A 23,704-nucleotide genomic window follows, 5' to 3' on the forward strand; every position below is an offset into this window, starting at 1 on the left:
AAAATGCGCCTCAAAGTTGAACGTTTGTGTTCGGCGTCCCATTAAAGAAAGCGAGAATAGCGAAGAGACGCCAGCTGATCGGACGCGGCGCGGCGTCGTATCGCTGCAGCAGCAGTACTGTGTCGAAACAAAGCGTCGAGCAGTGTACAGCACGCGCGCCGCTAAACGAGCATCACGGCGACGGCAAAGCTCGGGCCATTCGAGGCAGCGCACGCTGCGTGCGCTTCGTTGCAGAATGATTTGCCGCTGATTTTTTCGTTCCACCAACACCTAGGGGAAAAGGCAGAGGAGGTCAGTTGGTGGCCTTGATTCGCGCACGCCTCAAGCCGCTTTTGAAAACGCGCGTGTTCTTAGTGCTGGCGGCGCCCGCCAGGCTCCCGGGTGGCGCTGCGGCGCACGGCAGCGCTGATTAAAAATACAAACTGACAAACAAACGTCTCCACCTCCTCGATCGTTCTCCTCGCGATCAGTCTCTTGCCCGGCTGTGTTTGAGGAAGCACGCGGCAGCCAATGTGCAACTGCGCGACTGCATCTGGACTTCAGCGACAGAGGGTTTGCGCCGTTCAACTAAACGTCCGGTGATCGTCGTCGTCGTCGTTCGCAATCGCCTCGAGGTGAGGGGGGCGTTCACTCACCGTCATGTGTACTACGTGAGTCGGCGTGTCTCGCGGTAACCGGACTGCTCGTGACGCGTGTTGTTCTGCTTGTGATTGCTTTCGGTCTAGAAAGAACGCGATCTAGGTTACGGCGGCCGTGACGTCTGGAGCGGCACTTTCTTCTGCCATATCTGCCACGACGGTATCGTTTCGGAGGGGAATGGTGGCTTGGCGACCGCGTTTTACCTTCTTCCAAGCGAGGGGCCGATCGGGATTTCGCTCGCAGCGCGCAAGAACGGCAACTTTCGCCTCGACGCGGCGGACCTTTCGAACCGTCCTCGGGGTCCTCAACTCTCTCCCTTTTGAAACTTGGTGCCGCGCGCGAGAGTGGCTCTCTTTCGGATGAGTTTGCGACATCTGGCAACGGGAGCTAGCAGCGCGCGTCCGAAAGTTATCGTGATTTCTGCTTCGACAGCCTTCAGTACCGCGTTGGGGACATTTCTGTTTGTGCTTTTTTTTCTTTCGACACAGCTCTGGACCTTGGTGGTGGTGGTGACGAAATGGCGAGCAGCTACTCCAAGGTATGTCCTAGCTGCCAGCGGTGACCATCACTGGTTTAGCAGCCACTCGTGATCGTCGTTTAAAACTGGTGCTTGTGTGTTTCTCTGCCAGCGTCTGGATGAGCTGCGCCGCTCCTTCAAGCTGGGCAAGACTCGGCCCACGAGCTATCGCGCCGAGCAGCTCAAGGCTATGGACAGATTCCTGCGCGACTATCACGACCGTTTCGTGGACGCCCTCAAGGAAGACCTCAACAAGGTCAGTGGCCCATCTCGCATGCGCGACACGACAACAACTCTTTCGCTGCTGGAGGGGACTCGGTGCATCTTTCGACGCTCCCTGAGTGCTCTGTAAAGAGATATGACAGTCTAGCTTTGAATTGCAGCCTGCAACCAACAGAGGCCGTGAGCACAGCTGCCCTCACCTGCTTTTTTTTTTCGAGCCTATGAACTTTCTGGCCCAAGCTTTGCAAAACAGTGCGAGACATGCTCATGTACTCAGTGGAATAGCAAGATATTTTTTTCTGGTGTGGATAAAGGGGAACCTTTTAATTTTGCAGTGAAGCAATTAACAAAGGGCCACTCTTTTACTGTAGTAAACAAAGGAGTTGGTTTCCTCATGGGGACTCTGCTGCCAATCCTATTGGTGCTGGTAACACTGCCCAAATTAAAGGCTGGTATTTGCAATACCTGATAATTGATCGTTTGATGGCATACAGTCTGGTCAGGAAAGATAGCTAAAGGAACTCTCTCGTTACTGACCAATGTTATAAGAAACATTTACATTTCAGAAGCACTATGGCTCCCTTGTTCACACATTTGGGGCCGCCGCGGTGGCTCGGTGGTTATGGCATTTGGCTGCTGACCTGAAACAACACATGGGTTCGATCCCGGCCGCTGTGGTCGAATTTCGATTGAGGCGAAATTCTAGAGGCTCGTGTTCTGTGCGATGTCAGTGCAGGTTAAAGAACCCCAGGTGGCCGAAATTTCCGGAGCCCTTCACTACGGCGTCCCCATAGCCCCTTTGGGGCGTTAATCCCGCGCAAACCAAACCTTGTTCGCCCTGAAGCGTGCCTCCACCTGGTTACTAAGCAAGGGTGTAGCACTTTCTAGACAAACTTTTTTTTGACACTGGTTGCTCACCTGTGTGAGTTACTGGGTAAGTAACAAACTTGTAGCGAAAACAAAGCTATTGGGTGAGCTCTGTCTTTGAGCTGTAAGCATTTTTGTCAGTATTCAAATGCTGAATGCACAATTAATTTAGGAAGAAGCCTTTTCTCAGGGCTTTATAGTCACAGAAGTCGGAGTTCCCAGTTGCTCCAGTAGCCCAAGGGTGCCATGCCAGCTGCTCATTGTGGGAAGCACGAGAGTTCGATAGCAAGCTGTACTTGACATGTGTTGGACCACAGTGGGTAAGGAGCAGTATTTCGATAAAGCATGGTGCTGGGCTAGTTGGTTATTCATACTTGGTAGGAAGACAGCGCAAAAACGACAACCACAAGGGAGGACAAGACACAATAGAACGCTGCTATCAACTGATTTATTCTGTCATCATCAAGTCACATTTATGTAACCAGACAGTCACATCACATGTCACACTTTGCAGTGCCAGTTATCTTAGACTAATAGATAAGGAAGGTTTGATCACCTCTTCAGCGGTAAATGTAGCTATTGTGAGAGACAGATTAAAAAAAGGGAAAAGAAAAAAAGAAAGAACCGCGCATGACATACAACCAGGCAAGGAAGTAAAACCTGTTACAAATATTATTATAAAAATTCTTCCAAAAAACCGCGCTTCGCTGAGTACAGGCTTATAGATGGATCACTAAGGCAGTGTTCCGCCTTCTTGTTGATATGGAAACTTCAAGCAAAAGGCTTGCTTTTGTTGAAAAACTCCTGCCCAGAATCTTCGCTTCTTTTGTTCTTTCTTGTTCTTTTGTTCTTGTCCTTTTATTTTGTAGTGCACTTTTGTGTCTTGTCCTCCCCTGTGGCTGTCGTTTTTGCACTGTCTTCCTACCGAGGAGCAGTATAATGGCGGTGCCCCTGCCATACAAAAAACATCTTGAGCAGTGCTCTTCACAGTGTTGCTGCTGCTGCCCTAAGAGAGGTGCTTGGACGCATTGCCTGCAGTGTCCTCACCCGTCAAGGGAATTGGTAGTACTGGCGAGGGGTACGATGCCTCTTTAGCATTGCATGCTTCCAGTTATAAGATAAATAAAATGCACTTGCTTTCCACCCAGGGGGCCTAATACGTCCATCCTTGTGAGCGTCTGAATGCAGCGCTTGGGTATTTTTATGTGGCCCAGCAAATATTTGGGTTGCACCCCCTCGCCTGCCCTTGACGCCACCACTGAGCCCAGAAAGGAAGCCTCTTAGTGAACACCAACAACCTTTCAGAAAGCACTCAACTATTTGAGCACTTTAAAGTCACCTAATTGTTTGGTATTTTTTTTGCAAAAATGACGGTTGTCAGGCTTAGAACACAAAATAAAGGTGCGAAACACTTATTTCATAAACAGCTGCCGCCCTCTGGTGCTGAAAATCGCAAGCAACGCAACTGCCATCTTAACTTATCTTTGGCAATAGGAGCAGTGCAACTTTGGGCCAGACGAGTCTGACTCAGTCATTCAGAGTTTTGGTGAATCTCCCATGACAGCTGGGGGTTGGTGATTGCTGGGCTAGTCGGTTCATTGTGGCATGAGTGAAAACAGTGCGAAAGAAGCCCGAAGGCAAAACGAAGAAGGGACAGGAAAGAGCGCTGAACTGGCAACTGAATTTTTATTGAGCGAAACTCGTACAATATATCGGAAGGCAGTGGCAAAGATAATCAGGTGCAGTCAACGTCACATGGTGTACAGAGCCATAAAAGCAAGAAACATAACAGGGTGAACAAGCTAAAAGTCAACTGAATCAAACAAGGGATGATAACAAAATGAGATACACTTGATGACTATGAACAGTGAAAGTAACAAGGTGTAAAGAGCCATAAAAACTGATAAAACATCAATAGCGGGTAACAAGGATAAAATCGATAAAAACTGACGAAATGAAATTGTGAAAAAAATAAAAACTGATTGAAAGTGACATCGTGGGGCGAAAAAAGTGCACAGACCTTAAAAACAGAAAATACTGAATGATTGAAACTCGCATAGTCATCAATAAAAACTTAGCAATGTAGTTCTAAAAAGGCAAGTTCACTCCCGTACAATGATTTTGACGCGTCACTGACACATTCCAAGCCCTTTCTTTTTATAAAGAAGGCTTCCTTTAACTCCTAGGCTACGCTGTCTCTACTTCTATCTAGAATGACAGTTTCGCGTAAACGAGGCATGCATTTGCATTCTTTGCAATGAAGCGCTAGATTAGAGCCAGTGCCTTTCTTCCAGTGAACGCTCGTGTTCCCTTAAACGTTCGCTCAAGCACCTTCCGGTTTGTCCAATATAAACTTTGTCGCAGGTAAGCGGAATCTGGTAGATCACCCCTTCCCTACACCTGACGAACATGTTGGCGTGCTTTACACCACAGGTTTGCTCACTTGGTTTTTCGTTATTAATCCTATTACACAACGTAGCTAGCTAGCTTGCAAGGGGCAGAAAACACTACGGGAATCCTATATTTATTGGCGACTTTTTTCGTATTATGTGCTACACGGTGGGAATACGGGACTACGGCTGGTCTCACCCTCTTGTCGCCTTCCTGAGTAACATTTTTCTTCCTGCCTCTAACTTTCTGAAGCAAAGCTTCAGTCACTGCCGATATCACTGATTGCGGAAAACCTGCCTGTAGTAACCGTGCGGTCTGCAGTTGGAAACTTTCTTGCATGCAATGCTCGCATGATTTCATTAGCACAGATCCTAATCCTGATGTGGCTATGGCTCGTTTCACTGTTTTTGAGTGAGCCGACTCGTAGGACAACAGCTCTTTTTGACTTCGAGGTTTGTACATCCAACAGAATCGGTCTCGTTCCAAGGAGAGTTCGAAGTCCAAAAACTGTAACTTGTTGTTCTGTGGCAATTCACAAGTGTATTCCAAACCATGACTGAGTTCTTTAAACGCATCCAGAATTTCATCTGTACTGGCTCTGTAAGTTGGTGCGTCTTGCTTGGTTAACACAACTAAAAAATCGTCAACATACCGGAAAACCTTTAGCACTTTGCTCTTGTCAAACCTATCGTCCAGATTTCTGTCAACTGCTGCGAGAAAAATAGTACTTAACACTGGCGCAACGCAGGACCCTATGCAAATTCCTTTCTTCTGTATGTACACCCGATTGTCAAACTCGACCACAGTAGCACTAAGGTAGAATTCCATCAAAGATAGAAAACTGTCCATTGAAATACCCGCTGAATTTTGAAACAAAACACCTTTTTTTTTTTCAATACAAGACTGAATAGCTGAGAACAGATCTTTGTGTGGAATAGAATAGAAAAGGTCCTTGGCATCTACCGAAAACACGCCACCAATGCTTTTTCAGGATTGAAAGAACGCTATAATTTCCGTCGAGTTCTTTGTTCCGAAGGGATCCTCAATGACGAGCGAGTTTAAATGCCTTAACAGGTATTGGCTAATAAGCCTTTGGTAAGCGTAGCGCTCACTAACAATACACCGGAACGGAACCTCCTCTTTATGAGTCTTAGCAGTGAAAAACATGGTAAGAGTCTTTTCTTTGCACTTACTTATAGAATTTGCCAACTGTTCCAATTCCAAATTCTTGCAGAGGGCGACAGCTCGCGATTTCACTTTACTGGGCTTGAGGCCAGTAAAGGGTGAATTAAGGGTGAATTGGTTTTCGAGGAAAGGCAATGGCGCAATTACTGTCTCACATATATCGGTGGACGTCTGAACCAGCCATTAAGGGAAGGGAGGAAGGTGGGAGTGAAAGAAGAAAGATGTGCCGTAGGGGATATCTCCGGAATGTTTTCGACCACCTGGGGATGTTTAACAGCACACGGGTGCCTTTTGCATTCCGCCTCCATTGAAACGCGGCTGCCGCGGTCGGGTTCGAAGCCGGGTACTCCGGCTCAGTAGCCAGGCGCCTTAGCCACTGAGCCACCACGGCGAGTTGATCAAGGGGTGAAAGTGCAAAAAAAACGATCGGTGAATGTAAACAGACTAGTTTCTGTTCCAAAATTCCACCTAAAAAAGCCTGTACCTGGTTGCCGAGATGAAGATGTAGAAGCCACTCAATCATTTTTTTTTGGTGTTGTCAATGTTGCAATCCCTGGTAGCAAACTGGGGGTTACAATAAAATGAGTGTGAAAAGGGGCTGCACATACTTGCACATTTTAGTGAGTCATAGAATGAAACTGGTCACTTGTGTCAACAAAAGATGCCCTGCCTGGGACTAGGAGGCACCTGTCCTGACCTTCTTTTACCTGAAGAAGGACCTGGCTCCGATTGCACCTGCAGAACCTGCAACATTGTTTTCTATGACATGTTCACTCAAGAAAAGAAAAAGTTCCCAGTCTTGGCATTATTGCAGCTCATTTTTCGAATGCTTTGTGTGGGTTCAATCCTGGCTGCGGCGGCTGAATTTCGATGAAGGCGGAATTCTAGAGGCCCGTGTGCTGTGCGATGTCAGTGCACGTTAAAGAACCCCATGTGGTGGAAATTTCCGGAGCCCTTCACTGCGGCGTCCCTCATAGCCTCAGTTGCTTTGGGACGTTAAACCCCAATAAACCAAGCTTTGTGTGAACAGTGGAGCCATTGGCAGCACTGTCTTGCGTTAAGTGCACTCAGATGTGCAACGACTGTTGTTCAAAAGGCTTCCAGTGAGCAGACCCATTCTGTGTTGTGTATAGTGTCGACTTGGCCTCTTTGCAGAACAAGTTCGAGAGCATCCTTTTCGAGATCCAGTACACCCGGAATGAAATCAAGGGCACTCTGATGGAGCTGGACCAATGGGTGAAGCCCGAAAAGGTGAGTTCTCTTGCCTCTGTTTGTGCACAGCCAGCGGTCGTTCTTGAACGCTCGATGCCCAAGGAGCCTGACCTGTTGGGTGCATGGTCGAAGTTGAAGTTGAAAGTTTATTAAGGAATTCAGACACAGTTACAAGCGGATACAGCGAGAGGTCCCATGGTACAAGACCGCGAGTGGGACCTCCCATGAAAATAATTTTCAATAAGCAACAAAATACACAACACATTAATTAGCGACACAGAGAACAAATATAGGTGCATAGTGTAATATGAGTTACTGAAATATTTAAATACAAACAATATAATGCAGCAGAATGTACAATAAAACACTCACAGATGCCGCGATACATATGATCAATAACAAAAAAAATCACGCGTTAAGAAGGCAAAGCTTTAATTTGACCTTGAACAAAGAAAGCGTATTAGTTTGTTTGATGTTTAAGTTCAAAGAGTTCCAAAACAATGAGTGAAAAATGAAGGCATTGTTTCCCGTAGTTAGTTCTGACCTTAGGTAGTAAAAAGTTACTACGCAGCGCAAAACGTGTGACGATGTTGCTCATGGTCGTGCCGGGAGAAAATATGCTTAGCGGTAGCTGATGAAGAATCTTAAAGAGTAGGATACCAATGTTGCAAAATAAAGGGCCGAGATAGGTAGAACGTTTAAATCTATGCTTAACAGAGAATGCCAGCGGAAAAGGACTTGTTCACTGAAAGCAGACAGGACGACGCTACTTCTTTTCTGCTGGTTTTCTCTGTAGCCTGGTGTTCAATGTGCTCAATACTCTAGCACTTCCGTTAGAAATGCGTTTGGTCATTTTTTGAAGAAATCAGTGGATGCACTCATTTTTTTGTCCCTTGATGCTAGAAACAATGTTAGGTAGGTGCCATGGCGGTTGGATGTTGGCAAAATGTATTTATTTTGAAGCATTAAGGGGGGAAGAGGGTCTTGGAAATAAATTTTTATCAATGAACTCACAACTATGAAATCTTCAGGGAACATGCATTATTGAGTACTGATTCCAAATATGTAAATTTAATTTCATGTACAACAAGTCCTTGTGGACTTATGCAATATGTTAGGTGACTTTTGCCTAAAGTCTGAAAGAAATTCTACTGCAGGGAACTTGTTAGACTGCGTGCCATTGGTTTCTCTTGGCATCAAGCTATGCAATAAGGGTGAAATTGTCATCCTGCTTGTTATAGAAGGTGAGTTGCGGGATTGTGAAATCATCAGTTCCTTCCCGTCTGTGAAGTGGCAAATTCGAAACCCTCCAACTCAACTTCTATGATAGACAGGATAATAATTTTGCCCTTATTGCATAGTCTGATGCAAAGACAAGCCAATGGCATGGGTGCTAGCTAGTTTCCTGCAGCAAAATTTATTGAAAGCTCTCGGCAAAAAGTTGCATAACATAACATATAAGTGCACAAGGACTTGTTTTACATAAATTTAAATTACATAATTGGAATCAGCCCACAAAAATACATATTTCTTGAAGATTCCATTATTGTGACTTCATTAACAAACATTTTTTTTTTCAAGACCAACTTCCCCCGTTAAAGAGGTGCTGAAACACCTTCTGGGGAGAGTGCATAAACTCACTCATTCCCCGCAAGGGCACCTTGCGTCCCAAGGCGATGGTGCTCGGCACCGCCATGGACTCTTAGCTCCCATACCAAAGCTGTCATCCGAACCGTGCCGATAGGTTGTAAGGTGAACAGTAGAAACCATGAATGGTCGGGGCCATGGTCAAGTTCCGGCCGACCGTCTGTTTATCAGTCGGGGGGGCTCCACGGCCTTCCTGTGAATAAGATGGTGAACCATCAGCATACCAATATTGCATCAGTACTTCTTTTAAAAAACCTGATTGGTCCCTGAAAAGGAACCACACCAATGAAAAAGCTCTACCAATACCTGACCTGACTGTGACCACTCTCCTCATTTCCTCTTTATTCACTCTCTGGTGGATAACGACCTGGTTGCAGCAATGTCTGTTTCTGTTATCGCTAGAACCCTTGAGAAGATGATAGGGAAAAAGTACAAAGCAAAAAAACTTCCATCTGGTGACCTTATTGAAGTGTCGCAGGAAGATCATTCTGACACGCTTCCCAAACAAAAGCATCACACGCCCCCTACCGCAATCTAAACACACTGCAAGGTGTCATTTCAGAACAAGATGTGATCCAAGAAACAGTCTGATCTCCTGGAAGGCTTCCGAGGTCAAGGTGTCATTGCCGCATCACCATAAGGTGGAACGATGAAGAGGTGGTGACACCTCGTATCGTCCTAACATTTGAAAGGTCCCGTCTTCTAGAAGCTGTGAAAGTACAGTTCATCCTCTGTAAAGTTCATCCCTATGTCCCTCATCCGAGAAGATGTTTGAACTGTCAAAAGTATGGACGTGGATCTGAAACATGCCACGGAAAACTCACCTGTGCCAAGTGCAGTGCCCCTGAGCAGCCAAATAGATTCATAGAAGTTGCTCTCTGCAGACTGAGGATAGCCATACATATGCCACACACACACACACACATCTTCTAAAGGATACACTGGCGCCAGTGTGCAAGATGGGGAGCGCACATCTCTATTGTCCATATATTAATCATGTGCCTGAGATTGGAAACAGAAATACAACACTTCCCAGAAGTGCACACATTTAAAATACCAATCCACCCTTCTTTATTTTTAGGTGATGGGTGCATATTTTCATTGGATAGGCTTTTTAAATTTTAGCTCATCATCATCATCATCAGCCTGACTACACCCACTGCAGGTCAAAGACCTCTCCCATGTCTCTACAATTAACCCTGTCCTTTGCCAGTTGTGGCCACCATATCCCCGTGAACTTCTTAATCTCATCCGCCCACCTAATTTTCTGCCGCCCCCTGCTACGCTTGCCTTCTCGTGGAATCCGCTCCATTACCCTTGAGGACCAGCGGTTGTCTTGCCTTCACATTACATGCCCTGCCCAAGCCCATTTCTTCCTCTTGATTTCAACTAGGATGTCATTAACCCGCGTTTGTTCCCTCACCCACTCCGCCCTCTTCCCATCTCTTAACGTTAGACCTATCATTTTCCTTCCGTAGCTCGCTGCGTTGTCCTTAACTTCAGCTGAACCCTATTTGTTAGCCTCCACGTTTCTGCCCCATAGGTGAGTACCGGTAAGATACAGCTGTTGTATACTTTTCTCTTGGGAGATATTGGTAAACTGCCATTCATGATCTGAGAGAACCTTCCATATGCGCTCCACCCCATTCTTATTCTTCTAGTTATTTCCCTCTCATGAGCCGGATCAGCGGTCACTACCTGCCCTAAGTAGACACATTCCCTTACTACTTCCAGCACCTCGCCACCAATTGCGAACTGCTGTTCTGGATGCTTTTTACAACGGATCTCTTATTCCAAGTAACCTCAGCCTCTCCTCATTGTCGAGGAGAAGATTGAGCTTATCCGTAGCTGCCAGGGGGCCTCGCCCATCTCGCTCAAGCAAGGAATGTGGTTGAGGCTGCCTGGCTTCCTCTTTTATAGTATGTAACAGTTCTTAACAGTTTTTAGGCGCTATACACCACTTAAGGCCATTCCACATTACTTATACACCCTCTTGATGCACCATAATCATGCTAACTACTCGTAATCCCTATGCACCCAGTGTTGATTTTAACATGCGCCATACTTTAGCCTGAGGCGAGCAAAAAAACCTTGTGTCTGGCGCTCTTTGGCGTTAGATGCCCGTGCGCAAAAAAAAAATCTAGCATCAACATCATAAACTCACTCCAAATAAATACTGTAAAAGCTCGTTAATTCGAACTTCACGGGACTGGGAAAAAAGGTCGGAAAATAAGTTAGAATTAAGGCTGAGTTACATGTACGCAAAAACTCACGCGAACGCGACGGCGACACGCGTCGCGCGAACAGAAATGTATGTGTCGCTTGGCTCGTCGCTCGGAGCTGCTGGAGTAGAAAATTTCGCCCGTTCGCCCGGAAGTGCATGCGCGATCAGCCAATAGCATGAACGCTCAGCATACGTCACTGCCAGTCATTTCGCCTGCTTCTTTTTGTTTTGAAGCGTTGCATTGCGATCGCCGCGTATTCGCGCTTCCTACCATTTGCATTACAGTATATGTACCGTATTTACTCGCATAGTAGCGAATCCACTTGCATGATGAACCCACCCACCGCCGATTTTTGCCTAAGAATTTGAAAAAAAAAAAGCGTCAGTCATTAACGCTTCCCCCCGTTTCGCACGGTCATGGTGCCCAACGCATTTCTTGGCAGTGCGCCAAGATGCTGGGCAGCGATAACATCGCGGTGTGTTTACCTTTTGACGTTAGCTCTCGCAATGGGGGGAAGCGAACTTGGCAGAGTGCCAGGGCTTGTCCGGTTGCACAAGCCTAGTTTTCAGTATGTTCGCCTTATCGAGCCATGGGCAATTGGGGCGTTTATACTGCCACTCAGTCATTAGAAAGCGCGATAGCAGCAAACGCCTTTTGCAGCGAACAGCGATGCTAAAAGCCGGCGTCATGATCGCGGCTGACCACATGCTTCCGTTGGCGACTGATGGAAAGATGGACGACACTCGCAAAGCAAAAAAAAAGTTTTTCGCACGTAATTTGTCGCGCCCGTCCGAAGTCGTAGTCTTTCTCAGGCGGGCTTTGTCTGGGACCGCGCCGACAGTACTTATCCGTATTTCCGAATGAACAAGCATTTAGTTGCGAGTTTCAGAGGCTGCCTGGCGGCCGCCACCGTGGCCGGCGCCTCCGGTGATGGCGCCATTGAGGCTTTACCCACTCTTCCACGGTTTTATCTGGTTCCATCTTCTGTCCCCGTTCAGGACGTGCACAGCCTCTAACTTTGCGGAGGTGTTTTTTTTTTATTTCTTTTTATTTTTTTCCCCACGTGCTGTGTGCCAAGCCGCCCAGATGCGGCGGCGCGTAGTTGGAATTATCCGTAGTGGAGCCGACTCGCTTTCGAATTAACGGGCTTTTTTACACACAGATCTCTATGGAGCTTGGTCGGACCATGTAGTGCAGTTTGAATTATTCGAATTATCGAGGTTCAAATTAACGAGCTTTCAAAATACACTTCTGGGTACAGCAGAGGAGTCAAAATTGCGCCCTTTGCGGTGACTTGCTGACACCTTCCCTCCATTTCTCTCTCCTGCCTCTGTCAGTTTAGAGATGGCTGTTGGTTAGATTCTTTCAGATGTTTGGCAGCTACCATGGCCGGGGCCAGTCAGTTGCGTCATTCCAGGGGGTCAGCAAGAGCAAGCCCCCTGCCCGGGAATTCTCGCCTATGTCAGAGGTGGCGCTGGCAGAGGAGTGCGGACCTCTCAGTGTGCAAAAAGTGACAAATGGAAAGGGAAAGGCGCGCAGGTGCTGAAATTCTCGCCTGCTGACCCGAAAGACGTTGGTTTGATCCTGGCCGCAGTGGCCGAATTTCGATGAAGCCGAAATTCTAGAGGCCCATGTACTGTGCGATGTCAGTGCACGTTAAAGAACCCCAGGTGGTGGAAATTATCCAGAGCCCTCCACCACGGCATCCCTCATAGCCTGAGTTGCTTTGGGACGTTAAACCCCATAAACCAAACCAAACTTGGACTACATGTAATTCAGCTCCTACACAGCGCATTAAAAAAAATTCTTGATGAAGGGTATTTGTGAGGCGGCATTCCGCAACTTTATACTGAGAGCCCCCTTTAAGTTCACTGTGGCTGCACTTGAAGGTGAGCGTGGAGCCAGATGTGAGAGAGCATAGTCTTGCATTGACGGATGGCTAATGCATGCGTGTGCGCCACTGCTGTTCTCCAGTTGCGTTCATCAGCATGAAGGCAGTCTCTTCACATCAGAACAGGCACTGAAGGGAGTGAAATATTTTACCAACATAACAATTTCGTATGAGTTCATGTGGTGGTGCGCACCGACAGTGCAACTGTTCACCGCAGGACAACATCGCTTTATGTGGCTATTTTCCTGTGCTGCATTAAAATTTGCTACAAGACCTGCCGAAATGGTGATCACATCTGTAGGCTTGATCCCCACAAATGAGGTCTTTTCTCCCCCATCTCATTCTGCTATCACTGTTGGGTCAGTGATGAGCACAAAGGATTTGATTTTGGTTCCAGAGTTAGGCGACCATTACATGATTAGATCAGAAAGGTCTCTGATCAAGATAGCCTTTAAACTCACACCCAGGTTGATGATTCTGGAAAGCAATAGTACAGGTATACACACCTGAGGGTTTAATGAGAAAAACGTGTGCATAACGCTATAAGGAAAACTGCTCTTGGCTCTTGTTCTTTGCTTTGCCTATTTTTACCAACTAGCTCAACTCTCTGTATTAGCCGCCGCGGTGGCTCAGTGGCTATGGTGCTCGGCTGCTGGCCCGAAAGACGCGGGTTCGATCCCGGCCGCGGCGGTTGAATTTCTTTGGAGGAGAAATTCGAGGCCCGTGTACTGTGCGATGTCAGTGCACGTTAAAGAACCCCAGGTGGTCGAAATTTCCGGAGCCCTCCACTACGGCGTCTCTCATAGCCTCAGTCGCTTTGGGACGTTAAACCCCATAAACCAAACCAAAACCAAACCAACTCTCTGTATTACAAGGTTTATCAGTTTCAGAATCATTAAGGGAGTAATTAATCATTGACATCCATCCAAGCGCAGCCAAACGGCTACAGAGGAAAGCTTGCGGGATTCCCCTAAACATTTGACCAACGCTGTTCCCACTTCAAGTTATTGATCATTTCGCTCTCGCCCTACTATGTGCATGCCGTCCCGGTTAGCTCAATTGGTAGAGCGACTGCTCCAGTGAAGCAGTGGTCCTGGGTTCGAACCCTGGACCAGGACGAATTTTTCTTTGACTGCGAAGTTTCTGAGAAAGCTGTATAGCTTTCCTCTGTAGCCATTTGGCTACGCTTGGGTGGACGTCAATGAGTAATTACTCCCTTATTACAAATCTACCCCACCTTGGGGGATTCCCCTAAACATTTGACCAGAATCATTACAACATGTGGAAAGCAAGGCAGCAATGGGGGCTAGTTAAATGTACACTAGGAATTAAACAGGTCAAAACGGGGTACACAGGACAAGTGTGTTTTTATCCAGTGCGCCCCGTTTTGTCTTGTCTAATTCCTGTATTGGGGTGCAACTTCAGAAAACAGCAGTTGTTAACACGGGGTCGTGGTCCACGGCCTCCTGTATTACTCCGCTGGCCAGCCCAACAGTAAACGGAATCAGCCGTTTAAAGTATGACTTAAGCCCGGTGGCAAAAAGTAGGCGGTAGGATGGTTCAACAGGATACCGGTAGGCTATCTCAGAAAACGAAAGATCTGATTAAGAAGCGCCAAAGCCTGAGGATGTCTAACGCCAAAGACAGAATTACTCGGGAATGTAATCGGGACGTTAATAAGAGAGGCAGTAGCGCACAGCACTGGGACATCACGCTAGTAACGAGAGAGGAAGTAAAGAAATCCTTAGGAGCAATGCAAAGAGGGAAATATGTGTATCCTGAGGGCAAAATATGAAGAAACAAAGGGCATTCCCTAGAATTATCGTAGGTGTTTTCTGTTGCAGTTTCCTGCTTAAGCATTGTGTACGTTCCCAGTGCTGATTTCGTCAGCATCCCTGTTGTCCACAGACTTCTCTCTGTTAGTTCTCTAGTTCGCTTTCTTCATTTTTGTCAACACTCCTCACGTACAAATAACTGAAAAATTTCTATAGCCCACTGCTTTTGCGTAATTTCTCCCAATCACTCCGCTAATCCTATCTTGCTGCTAGCTTCTATGCTGCTTTCAAATCATGCCCATCCCATCTCGCCCTGTAACCCCTGATTTGGTGTGCTGTCATGTGCTCTCAGAGGAAGCCTACCTACCCCACGCTGCTTGAACCTCTGGTCTCATGCACAGAACTGCATTGACAAAAGGCAGACTGGGAACATTCAGACTGGGAACCATCACCCCTTTCCAGATCCCCGTTACCACTTATTTGATTCATAGTTATTACAGTTCTACAATGCCGTATTTTTCATGACAGCTGCATTCCTGGTATCTTCCTGCTCGGCTAATTTATTTATTTATTTATTTATTTATTTATTCAAATACCTCACGGGCTCCGACAGGAGTATTATGTGAGGGGGGTTACATAACTGGGGCTGCGGAAAAGAAGCAAGTAGAAGATGGTTATTTTAACATCGTTATACAATAGCAAGCAACCAACCAGAAAATAGAACTAAATTGAAAAACACACTACACAACACAGTTCAGAAAAAACACACTTCAGAAGAAAATGCTGCTTATTTTTTGTTTGAAAATAACGTAATCTGAGATGTGAACAATGTTGTCAGAAAGACTATTCCAATAAATGATTGCACGGAGCAGGGCTGATGAGTTGAATGCGTTGGTCCTTCCCGAAAGGCGTTTAAAACTGAGGTGATTATGCAGTCGGTGAGATGTGCGGGCCGGTTGTGTAAGAGGTAGTGTGAAGGAATGATGGCTGTAAACAATTTTATGGAAGAGGCAGATAAGTGCTATTGTTCTGCAAGATTCTAAGGATGGAAGGGATAACAAAGCCTTGGCAATAGTTGCAAGGCTAACCTTAGCCTAATGGTGCCATCTGGTTTTTAGAATGGAAAGAATTCTATTCAGGAAATTGACGGTTCTCTTTAGGTCTCGGAGCAATAGAATTTGTCGTTAAAAATAAAAAGATAAAGCAAATTTATCGCTCATGGATTTTGCTATAGGTGAGATGAGACAAAAACGAAAGCCTGACACCCCGTTTATGACCTGTGAACATACTGGAAAAACCTACTAACAAAGACGAATTCTCTCCGAAACAAGAGGTCCTGCTTTGAAGCACGGTGTCATTTTGGTGAATTCTTAGCTTAGGCGAAAGTCATGCACACTAAACTCTGGAAATGGTGTATGTGACACGAGAGTACGTTATGGCCCAATTTGAAATAGCATTTGGTGCATGCACACTTTAAATCCCTTACGCCCATTTTATACTAGCACTATATTCCACGGCGTGAGAATGTCATCTGCACTCGTCACAGCCTTGGTACATATTGGGTATATATTGGTTACATAAATTTAGTACACAGGCGAGGGTCCCAAAGTCAAGCGACTGTCACGGGGCCCCCAGTAGATTAATACTAGCTTGAATGAAAAACAATCAGCATCACAGACAGGTACATTTAGCAGTAATAACAATGGTAATTTAAATAAGGAATATTTATATAATGGAAATAAAATAGAAGGTTAGCAGGGCAAAAAAACAGACGAGCAAAATAAAATTAACAAACCACTATAAATAATATTGTACAAAATACAGCGTTGTGAAAAGAAATATAAAGAAACAATTTAGAATACAAGGATACAGTTGTCAAACCACAAAAAAACAAAGTCGAAATTTTTAGCAAATAATTAAGGACAAGAATTTCTAACGTGAATAGAAGCAGTTCACTCCACTTATTGCTGTGAAAGGAAACTTTTTAAATTCAATTTAAACATAGACAAAGACCTAGGGGATTTTAAACTCGGGGGTAAATTATTCCGCAGGGAAATGCATGCAAAATGAGAATGCCCTTTTCCATAATTAGTGAAATCTTGGGAAAGCAAGAAATTTTTTCGAGCTGCGAATCTCGTAGGTTTACAAAAGAATGTTTGCTGGAAGGAACTGCTGAGATGGGGCTGAGAGTTGCATTGCGGTGGCATGCCTTTTTTTTTCTTTTTTTCATTTTTGTCCCAGCTGCATAATAATGACTCTGTCACGAGTGTATTTATGGTCGTAGATAAGGCTGTCAGAGGGGAATGTTCAGAACTAGCAGGCTGGTCGCGTGTTTACACACTAGGCCCGAAGGGGAAGCATCTGAAAGGGAGAACAGCGGCAGGTGGCAGACATGTCTCCTGGCTCAAGTGTGTGCTCAGCATTGCCAGTCTATTCTGATGAGCCTTTTTTTCCATTAGATCTTTTTTTTTCTCTAATGTGTGTTTGAATCTGTTATTTGCAAGGTTGCTATAATGTGTTCAAACCCTCTATTTGTCTGCCTCTAAAAGCAAACTTTATTTGTTAGATCAGTAACCCTTTACCTCTTCTATAAGTCACCATGCAGCCGGAGCCCTTCACTACGGCGTCTCTCATAGCCTGAGTCGCTTTGGGACGTTCATCGTGATCATCATCAGCCTGGCTACGCCCACTGCAGGGCAAAGGCCTCTCCCATGTCTCTCCAATTGACCCTGTCCTTTGCCAGTTGTGGCCACTGTATCCCCGCAAACTCCTTAATCTCATCCGCTCACCTAACTTTCTGCTGCCCCCTGGTACGCTTGCCTTCTCTTGGAATCCACTCCGTTACCCTTAGGGACCAGCGGTTATCTTGCCTTCGCATTACATGCCCTGCCCAAGCCCACTTCTTCCTCTTGATTTTGACTAGGACGTCATTAACCCGCGCTTGTTCCCTCACCCGCTTCCGATCTCGTTACACCTATAATTTTTCTTTCCATAGCTCGCTGCATTGTCCATAACATAAGCTGAACCCTATTTGACATTAAGCCCCAATAATCCATGCAGGGCAGAGACCCCTAACCCTGCCCCGCGTCAGCTGCTGCCACCGTATCCCCGCAAAGTTCCTAATGCCATTTTTCTCTCTGCTGCATCCTGCTACGTTTGCCTTGGAAACCACTTAGAAACATGTATAGCCGCACACTGATGTTTAGTCTCAGGGGGCTGCGAAAATGTCCGGAAAATCGGGCACTCTTCTAAGCTAGGAAATCAAATTTTGACAAAAAAATCGCTCCAACTTTTATTCTGGTGCACAAGACAGGAACTGTGCTGCGCCCACCATACAGGGCCTGAAATGAAAGGTCAGACACCCGGTGCAAGCAAGTCAGTTCACAGTTAGGCCTAGCAGCTGCAGCCGGGAACGGGCCTCGGAACTGAAGATACAACAGCTTTGTATGCACAGCATATGACGGTTTGCCTATCACTGCAGGAGAGTTGAATTCTGGGTTAGTTGGTACATACTTACGAAAAAACCAGCCAAGAAGACGAGGACAAAGGAGAGATGAGGCACACACAACGACGGGACTAGCAACTGTGCTTTATTGAAAAACCAGTCAAGTCTCCCAGGAAACCTAACAGAGCATGCGCAGCTCAACGGCAACGCTAAACCAGCTCAAAAGACCGCGATGCTTGCGAGATAGTCAAGGCAGCAGTATCAACGGGACAGGTAGCCTATTTCCTTCTGCATCAGCGTGATAGACGCTGTGCTAATACAGTTATCTCCTTGATTACTTGTATTAGCAACTGTATTAGCACGGCATCGATCACGTTGATGCAGAAGGAAATAGGTTACCTGTCCCGTTGACACTGCTGTCTTGACTATCTCGCGAGCATCGCGGTCTTTTGTGCTGGGTTTGCATTGCTGTTGAGCTGCGCATGCTCTGTTAGGTTTCCTGGGAGACTGACTGTTTTTCAATAAAGCACAGTTGTTAGTTCAGTCGTTGTGTGCGCCTCGTCTCTCCTTTGTCCCCGTCTTTTTGGCTGGCTTTTCATAAGTATGCCTTTCACTGAAATGACTGTAAGAAAGAAAGACGGGGCAGAGCGATGCGTTTTGTTGTGAATACGCGCTGCAAAGAGCACCGCCTTTTTTTTTTTTCTACTGCTCATCTCTGCGTAGTCAAACGCATCCTACGTTCTTCACTGCTTCGTGTATTCGGGACGAAAGCATTCAGGTTCCGTGAAAATTGTGCAGCGCCCAGCTACCGTGATACGAGCCCATGATCCGCGGATGATCGCCACTTGGGGAGGATCCCGTGTAGTTTGAGCTCTGCTTTATATTCGAACCGGTATTCCATTCTCCTTGATGTTGGACTCCCGGGTGAAAATTTGTTAATGGGAATGTACTGGTATGTGCTAGCTTCTGCTGAAGCCAGCAGGTTCCAGCAGAAACTATGGTTCTCAGATCACACTCTACCAGGTAATCGTTCTGATATATTCGAACACCCTATTGAAAGATCTAGCCTATAAATACGTAAGCAAGTGCTTTTTAAAGAAAAAAAAAGTAGTAGAAATGCTGTTTTTAGAACCCACAAATGTATCATCATCATCAGCCTGACTATGCCCACTGCAGGGCAAAGGCATCTCCCATGTCTCTCCAATTAATCCTGTCCTTTGCCAGTTGCGGCTGCCGTACCCCCTTAAACTTCTTAATCTCATCCGCCCACCTGACTTTCTGCCGCCCCCTGCTACGTTTGCCTTCTCTTGGAATCCACTCCGTTACCCTTAGGGACCAGCGGTTATCTTGCCTTCGCATTACATGCCCTGCCCAAGCCCACTTCTTCCTCTTGATTTCAACTAGGATGTCATTAATGTGCGTTTGTTCTCTCACCCACTCCGCCCTCTTCCGATCTCTTAACTAGAAGGATAAGGATGGGGTGGAGCGCATATGGCAGGTTCTCTCAGACCACGAGTGGCAGTTTACCAATATCCCACAAATGTATACTTTGTCGAAATTGTTGCCTGTCACTGCTGGATGCGTCCTTTTTTGTTTTTATTCCTCATCCTAGCATGTGTTGGTAATTTACAGTTGCAGTATTTGTGATATTTGCCTGTGGAAAATTGTACATGTTCTACCACTGTGCATATTCTTGTGTTTCTGTGTCAAGTGCACCAGGGGGGATGGGTCGTGCCATGGCTTTTGCCCTCCTCCTCATTTGGAATTGAGATCTATCTAGCTAACCAGCTCATGGTTCTTTGCTGGTTGTAGCGGCTCCAGCACTGCACTTACTGGTTTTCCATTAGTCATGCTGGTTTGGTCAAGAGTTCGACGAAACATCGTCTAGGTGGAGGCATAATAAAAATGATAGGGTCACTGACCCTATTTGTCACTATTCATTTTTTAGCGCTCACGGTCGAAGAGATTTAGCTGCAAAGTTCTGTTAATGGAAGAGTATGACTACGCAAAGAAAAAGCTCTCCAAACAAAACAGCAAAAAGTTCTTGGCCAGAACCAGCATAACAAAAAATATAGGGTCACTGACCAAGTCAAAGTTTAATTAAACGTACTGGCGTTTCAGAAGCCCTACGGCTTCCTTGTTCACAATCCAAGGAAACCGTAGGGCTTCCAAAATATCAGTACGTTTAATTAAACTTTGACTTGGTCAGTGACCCTATACGTCAGTACATTTAATTAAACTTTGACTTGGTCAATGACCCTATATTGCTTGTTATGCTGGTTCTAGCCAAGAACTTTTTGCTGTTTTGTTTGGAGAGTTCTTCTTCAGTTAACAGAACTTTGCAGCTAAACCTCTTCAACTGTGGGCGCTAAAAAATGAAGTGACAAAATTTAAAGAGGGAGCTTTGCTTATTAACCACTCCACACTTACACCTGTGGAACACCCATCATTTTTTATTTCATTTCTTTTTATTAATTACCATGAAGGCCTACATGGGGGAAGGCATCATTGAAACCTCGTTGAAATGTTACATTGTGTTGCACAACTTAACAGTACTAATTATTCAAAAAGCAAATGGAAAAATACAACAGTGCATGAGAAAGACTTTGCATATACAGTTGTATGTGTGTAGTAGGGTGATGATAAATCATTATATTGCCGCGAATCTTTGTAGTGTTTGTTCATTCTTCAAAGCTGCTGGCATGCCACTTTATCTCCCCAGATTTATCTCGATTGATTGCATCCAGGTGGAGCCGATTCCATGTTGTTCTGTTCTAGTAACTTCGCACGCTTTATCTCGAAAGTTCGCTATCAGCTTTTAATTGAGCATGGCCGAGAACGGTGGGCATTCTGTTGGACGACCGCCAAGCACACTTGTTGCTAAGCCACCACCGACTCATCCAGTTCTTTGCGGGTGCAAGTCAGCCCAAATAAAGAGCTTCATTCAGAAGCCATTTTCGCTGTATCCCTGCTCTCTGGACTGCAGTCACCACTACGTGACAATATTCATCTCACTGAGCGCAAAAAACATGCAGGACGAAACACAGGTGCTGTGTTCCTATCTTTTGTCTGTGCGTGTTTTGCGCTAAATGATATAATGGCTGAAAACCGACTAGCCCATCAGTTAACTGTTCTGACGATAAAGATGCAACGAACAGCTGAGGTATTCGGGGTACAGGTAGAAAAAAATGAAAAATAAGAACGAGACAGTAAAATAAAATGAGGGAGGGAAACTTTCAGGTCCTGCCAAACCACTGGGGGGGATATGTAATAAGCATCAACTCACATGGTATTAGAATGTGAGTGTATTAGTTCTACATGCAGTCTGTGTGTATTGTAGTGCTCTGTTGTTGCTCTGGTTGCTGCTGTTCATGTGGGATTTTCGTGCATGGTCCTGCAGGATGACTTTGCCGTTCTGCCGTAGGTTGCGAGTGTTCTTTCTTTTATTATGCGAAGCATACTAGCTGCACAACCGAGCTCTTCCTTGCTGCGCCGTGCGCGGCCGCGTAGCTACCACTTGACCTACATCGGCGCACCACGTGATATGACGTCACAACAGCTGTGAAAGCTGGGGCTCAACTCGTGCGCTCGCTTGCAGGAAGCGCAGCCTCCACCGGCGGTATGCTTCGCATCCTAGGCTTAACCATATAAGCTAAGCCAGGCCATTTTTTCTTCTTTTTCTTGTGTACTTAACGTTTAAGAAGTTACTTTAACATTTCAGGAGGAATAGTTTATCCAAAAAGAATTAAATCTGATGTTTCGGTGCTACCATGGAAGCTGATGGTTCCAGTAGCTACTGGTTCCAGGAGCTTCTGAGAATGTGCTAAAAAATTCAGGGGCACTTTGGTAGTCTAAAGTGCTGCAAGGCGAAAGTGTTTCCTGGCGCACTGTTTGTTTATTTCTAATCAAATCCATCATGTCCTGTCACTCATCTGTCAAGTGATCTCTCTCTAGAATGTTCGACACAATGTCTATGAAACATCTACAAATGTCTAACTATTAACGATGGTTAATGATAGTAAGCATGACTTGCACATTTCGTGATACTAGTTAATGTATGGTTAGTGGTACAGGCGCAGTGCACAGTCCCACATGCCACTTCTTAAGTACTACTAATTACCACTTTGTCATTTAGTCATTAAGTACAATGATATAATCATGAAATCCCTTTATATCATGTTCCGATGTCTTTCGATTGCACCCAATTAAGTATTGATTGGCTATTGATTGGCATATGCCCATATAAGGCATGCATCCGAAATGCGGACACATTTGCTAACACATCTTGGTCACGACAGTATGAGGCATTAAAGGCTTTCGCCTTAATACACTAGTTCTCCTAGTGCCAGCATATTTCTGGTAAGATGGAAATAACGAGGTCCCACTGTGCGAGTGCAGATAGGAGCTGCAAGGAAGTCCGGGGTTGAAAAGTCTTCCCCTGTCCGTCCGGGCGCTGTTCCATGACTTGCAGGCCCCCAAGAACATCATGCTGGTCATGGACCAGGCGCTGATCCACAGCGAGCCGTATGGCGTGGCGCTTGTCATTGGCGCCTGGAACTACCCGCTGCAGCTGACACTGTGCCCGCTGATCGGTGCCATCGCGGCCGGCAACTGTGCCGTCATCAAGCCCTCGGAGCAGTCTCCAGCCACGGCCAAGCTGCTCCAGGAGATGGTCCCCAAGTACCTGGACCCCGTGAGTCGGACAGTGTGCCACACAGCTTAGTTTGTTTTTGGGCATCTCCCTCCGGAGGGGCTTTTGAGTGGCCCACTGAGCTCACCATGGGCTGGTGGGCTCTGCCTCTGGGATGGTGCACATTAAATAGTGTGGAGTGCTGAGCTTGTCGCATGCTGGCACATTGCAGAATGGAATGTGACCTTCACACTCTGTGTGTGCCAGAGAAATCAGGATGGCCGCTGAATGCATGCACCATGCACTGGAAAGAACACTGCACCTCCGCTTGGCCTGGGTGCAGCCATTGCTGGCCCCTCAACTGCCACATCACTGCAGCTTCAGTCAGTGTGGTCCCGCTTTGAGTGGAGTAGTGGTAGTGGTAGTAGCAGTAGTAGTAGTAGCAGTAGCAGTAGTAGTAGTAGTAGCAGTAGTGGTGGTGGTTGTAGTAGTGGTGGTTGTAGTGGTTGTAGTAGTAGTAGTAGTAGTAGTAGTGGTGGTGGTAGTGGTGGTAGTAGTAGTGGTAGCAGTAGCAGCAGTAGTAGTAGTAGTAGCAGCGGTAGTGGTGGTAGTAGTGGTAGTAGTAGCAGTGGTAGTGGTGGTAGTAGCAGTAGTGGTAGCAGTAGTAATAGTAGTGGTAGTGGTAGCAGTGGTAGTGGCGGTAGTAGTAGGAGTGGTAGTAGTAGTAGTGGTAGTGGTGGGAGTAGTAGCAGTAGTGGTAGCAGTAGTAATAGTAGTGGTAGTGGTGGTAGTAGTAGCAGTAGTAGCAGTAGTAGTGGTAGTAATAGTAGCAGTAGTAGTGGTAGTAATAGTAGTAGTAGTAGTAGTAGCAGTGGTGGTAGTGGTGGTAGTAATAGTAGTAGCAGTAGTAGTAGTAGTAGTAGTAGTAGTAGTAGTAGTAGACACTGACTCGAAAGATGCGGGTGTAATCCTGGCCGTGGCAGTTGCATATCAATGGCAGAGGGTCTTGTGCTGTGTGATGTCAGTGTATGGTAAAGAGCCCGAGGCGGTTTAAATTA

General features: G+C 46.0%; 1 protein-coding gene across 3 annotated transcripts in view; it reads left to right on the plus strand.

The window, feature by feature from the left end:
- Window positions 1-373: 373 nt before the first annotated feature.
- Window positions 374-23,704, plus strand: part of Aldh-III (Aldehyde dehydrogenase type III) — a 41,943-nt gene continuing 18,612 nt past the window's right edge. For 2 of the 3 annotated variants that reach the window (XM_089555118.1, XM_089555125.1), the window contains exons 1-5: window positions 374-614; window positions 1,128-1,177; window positions 1,269-1,412; window positions 6,977-7,072; window positions 22,488-22,709. In XM_089555118.1, coding sequence (XP_089411244.1) covers window positions 1,157-1,177; window positions 1,269-1,412; window positions 6,977-7,072; window positions 22,488-22,709 — 483 coding nt within the window. In that variant the 5' untranslated portion in view covers window positions 374-614; window positions 1,128-1,156. The remainder of the gene's footprint in view (window positions 615-1,127; window positions 1,178-1,268; window positions 1,413-6,976; window positions 7,073-22,487; window positions 22,710-23,704) is intronic. The other variant, XM_089555133.1, reaches the window with a different exon arrangement.

Source organism: Amblyomma mixtum, chromosome 1 (genome assembly GCF_055824585.1).
Source record: "Amblyomma mixtum isolate Tamu chromosome 1, ASM5582458v1, whole genome shotgun sequence".
Classification (NCBI taxonomy): domain Eukaryota; kingdom Metazoa; phylum Arthropoda; class Arachnida; order Ixodida; family Ixodidae; genus Amblyomma; species Amblyomma mixtum.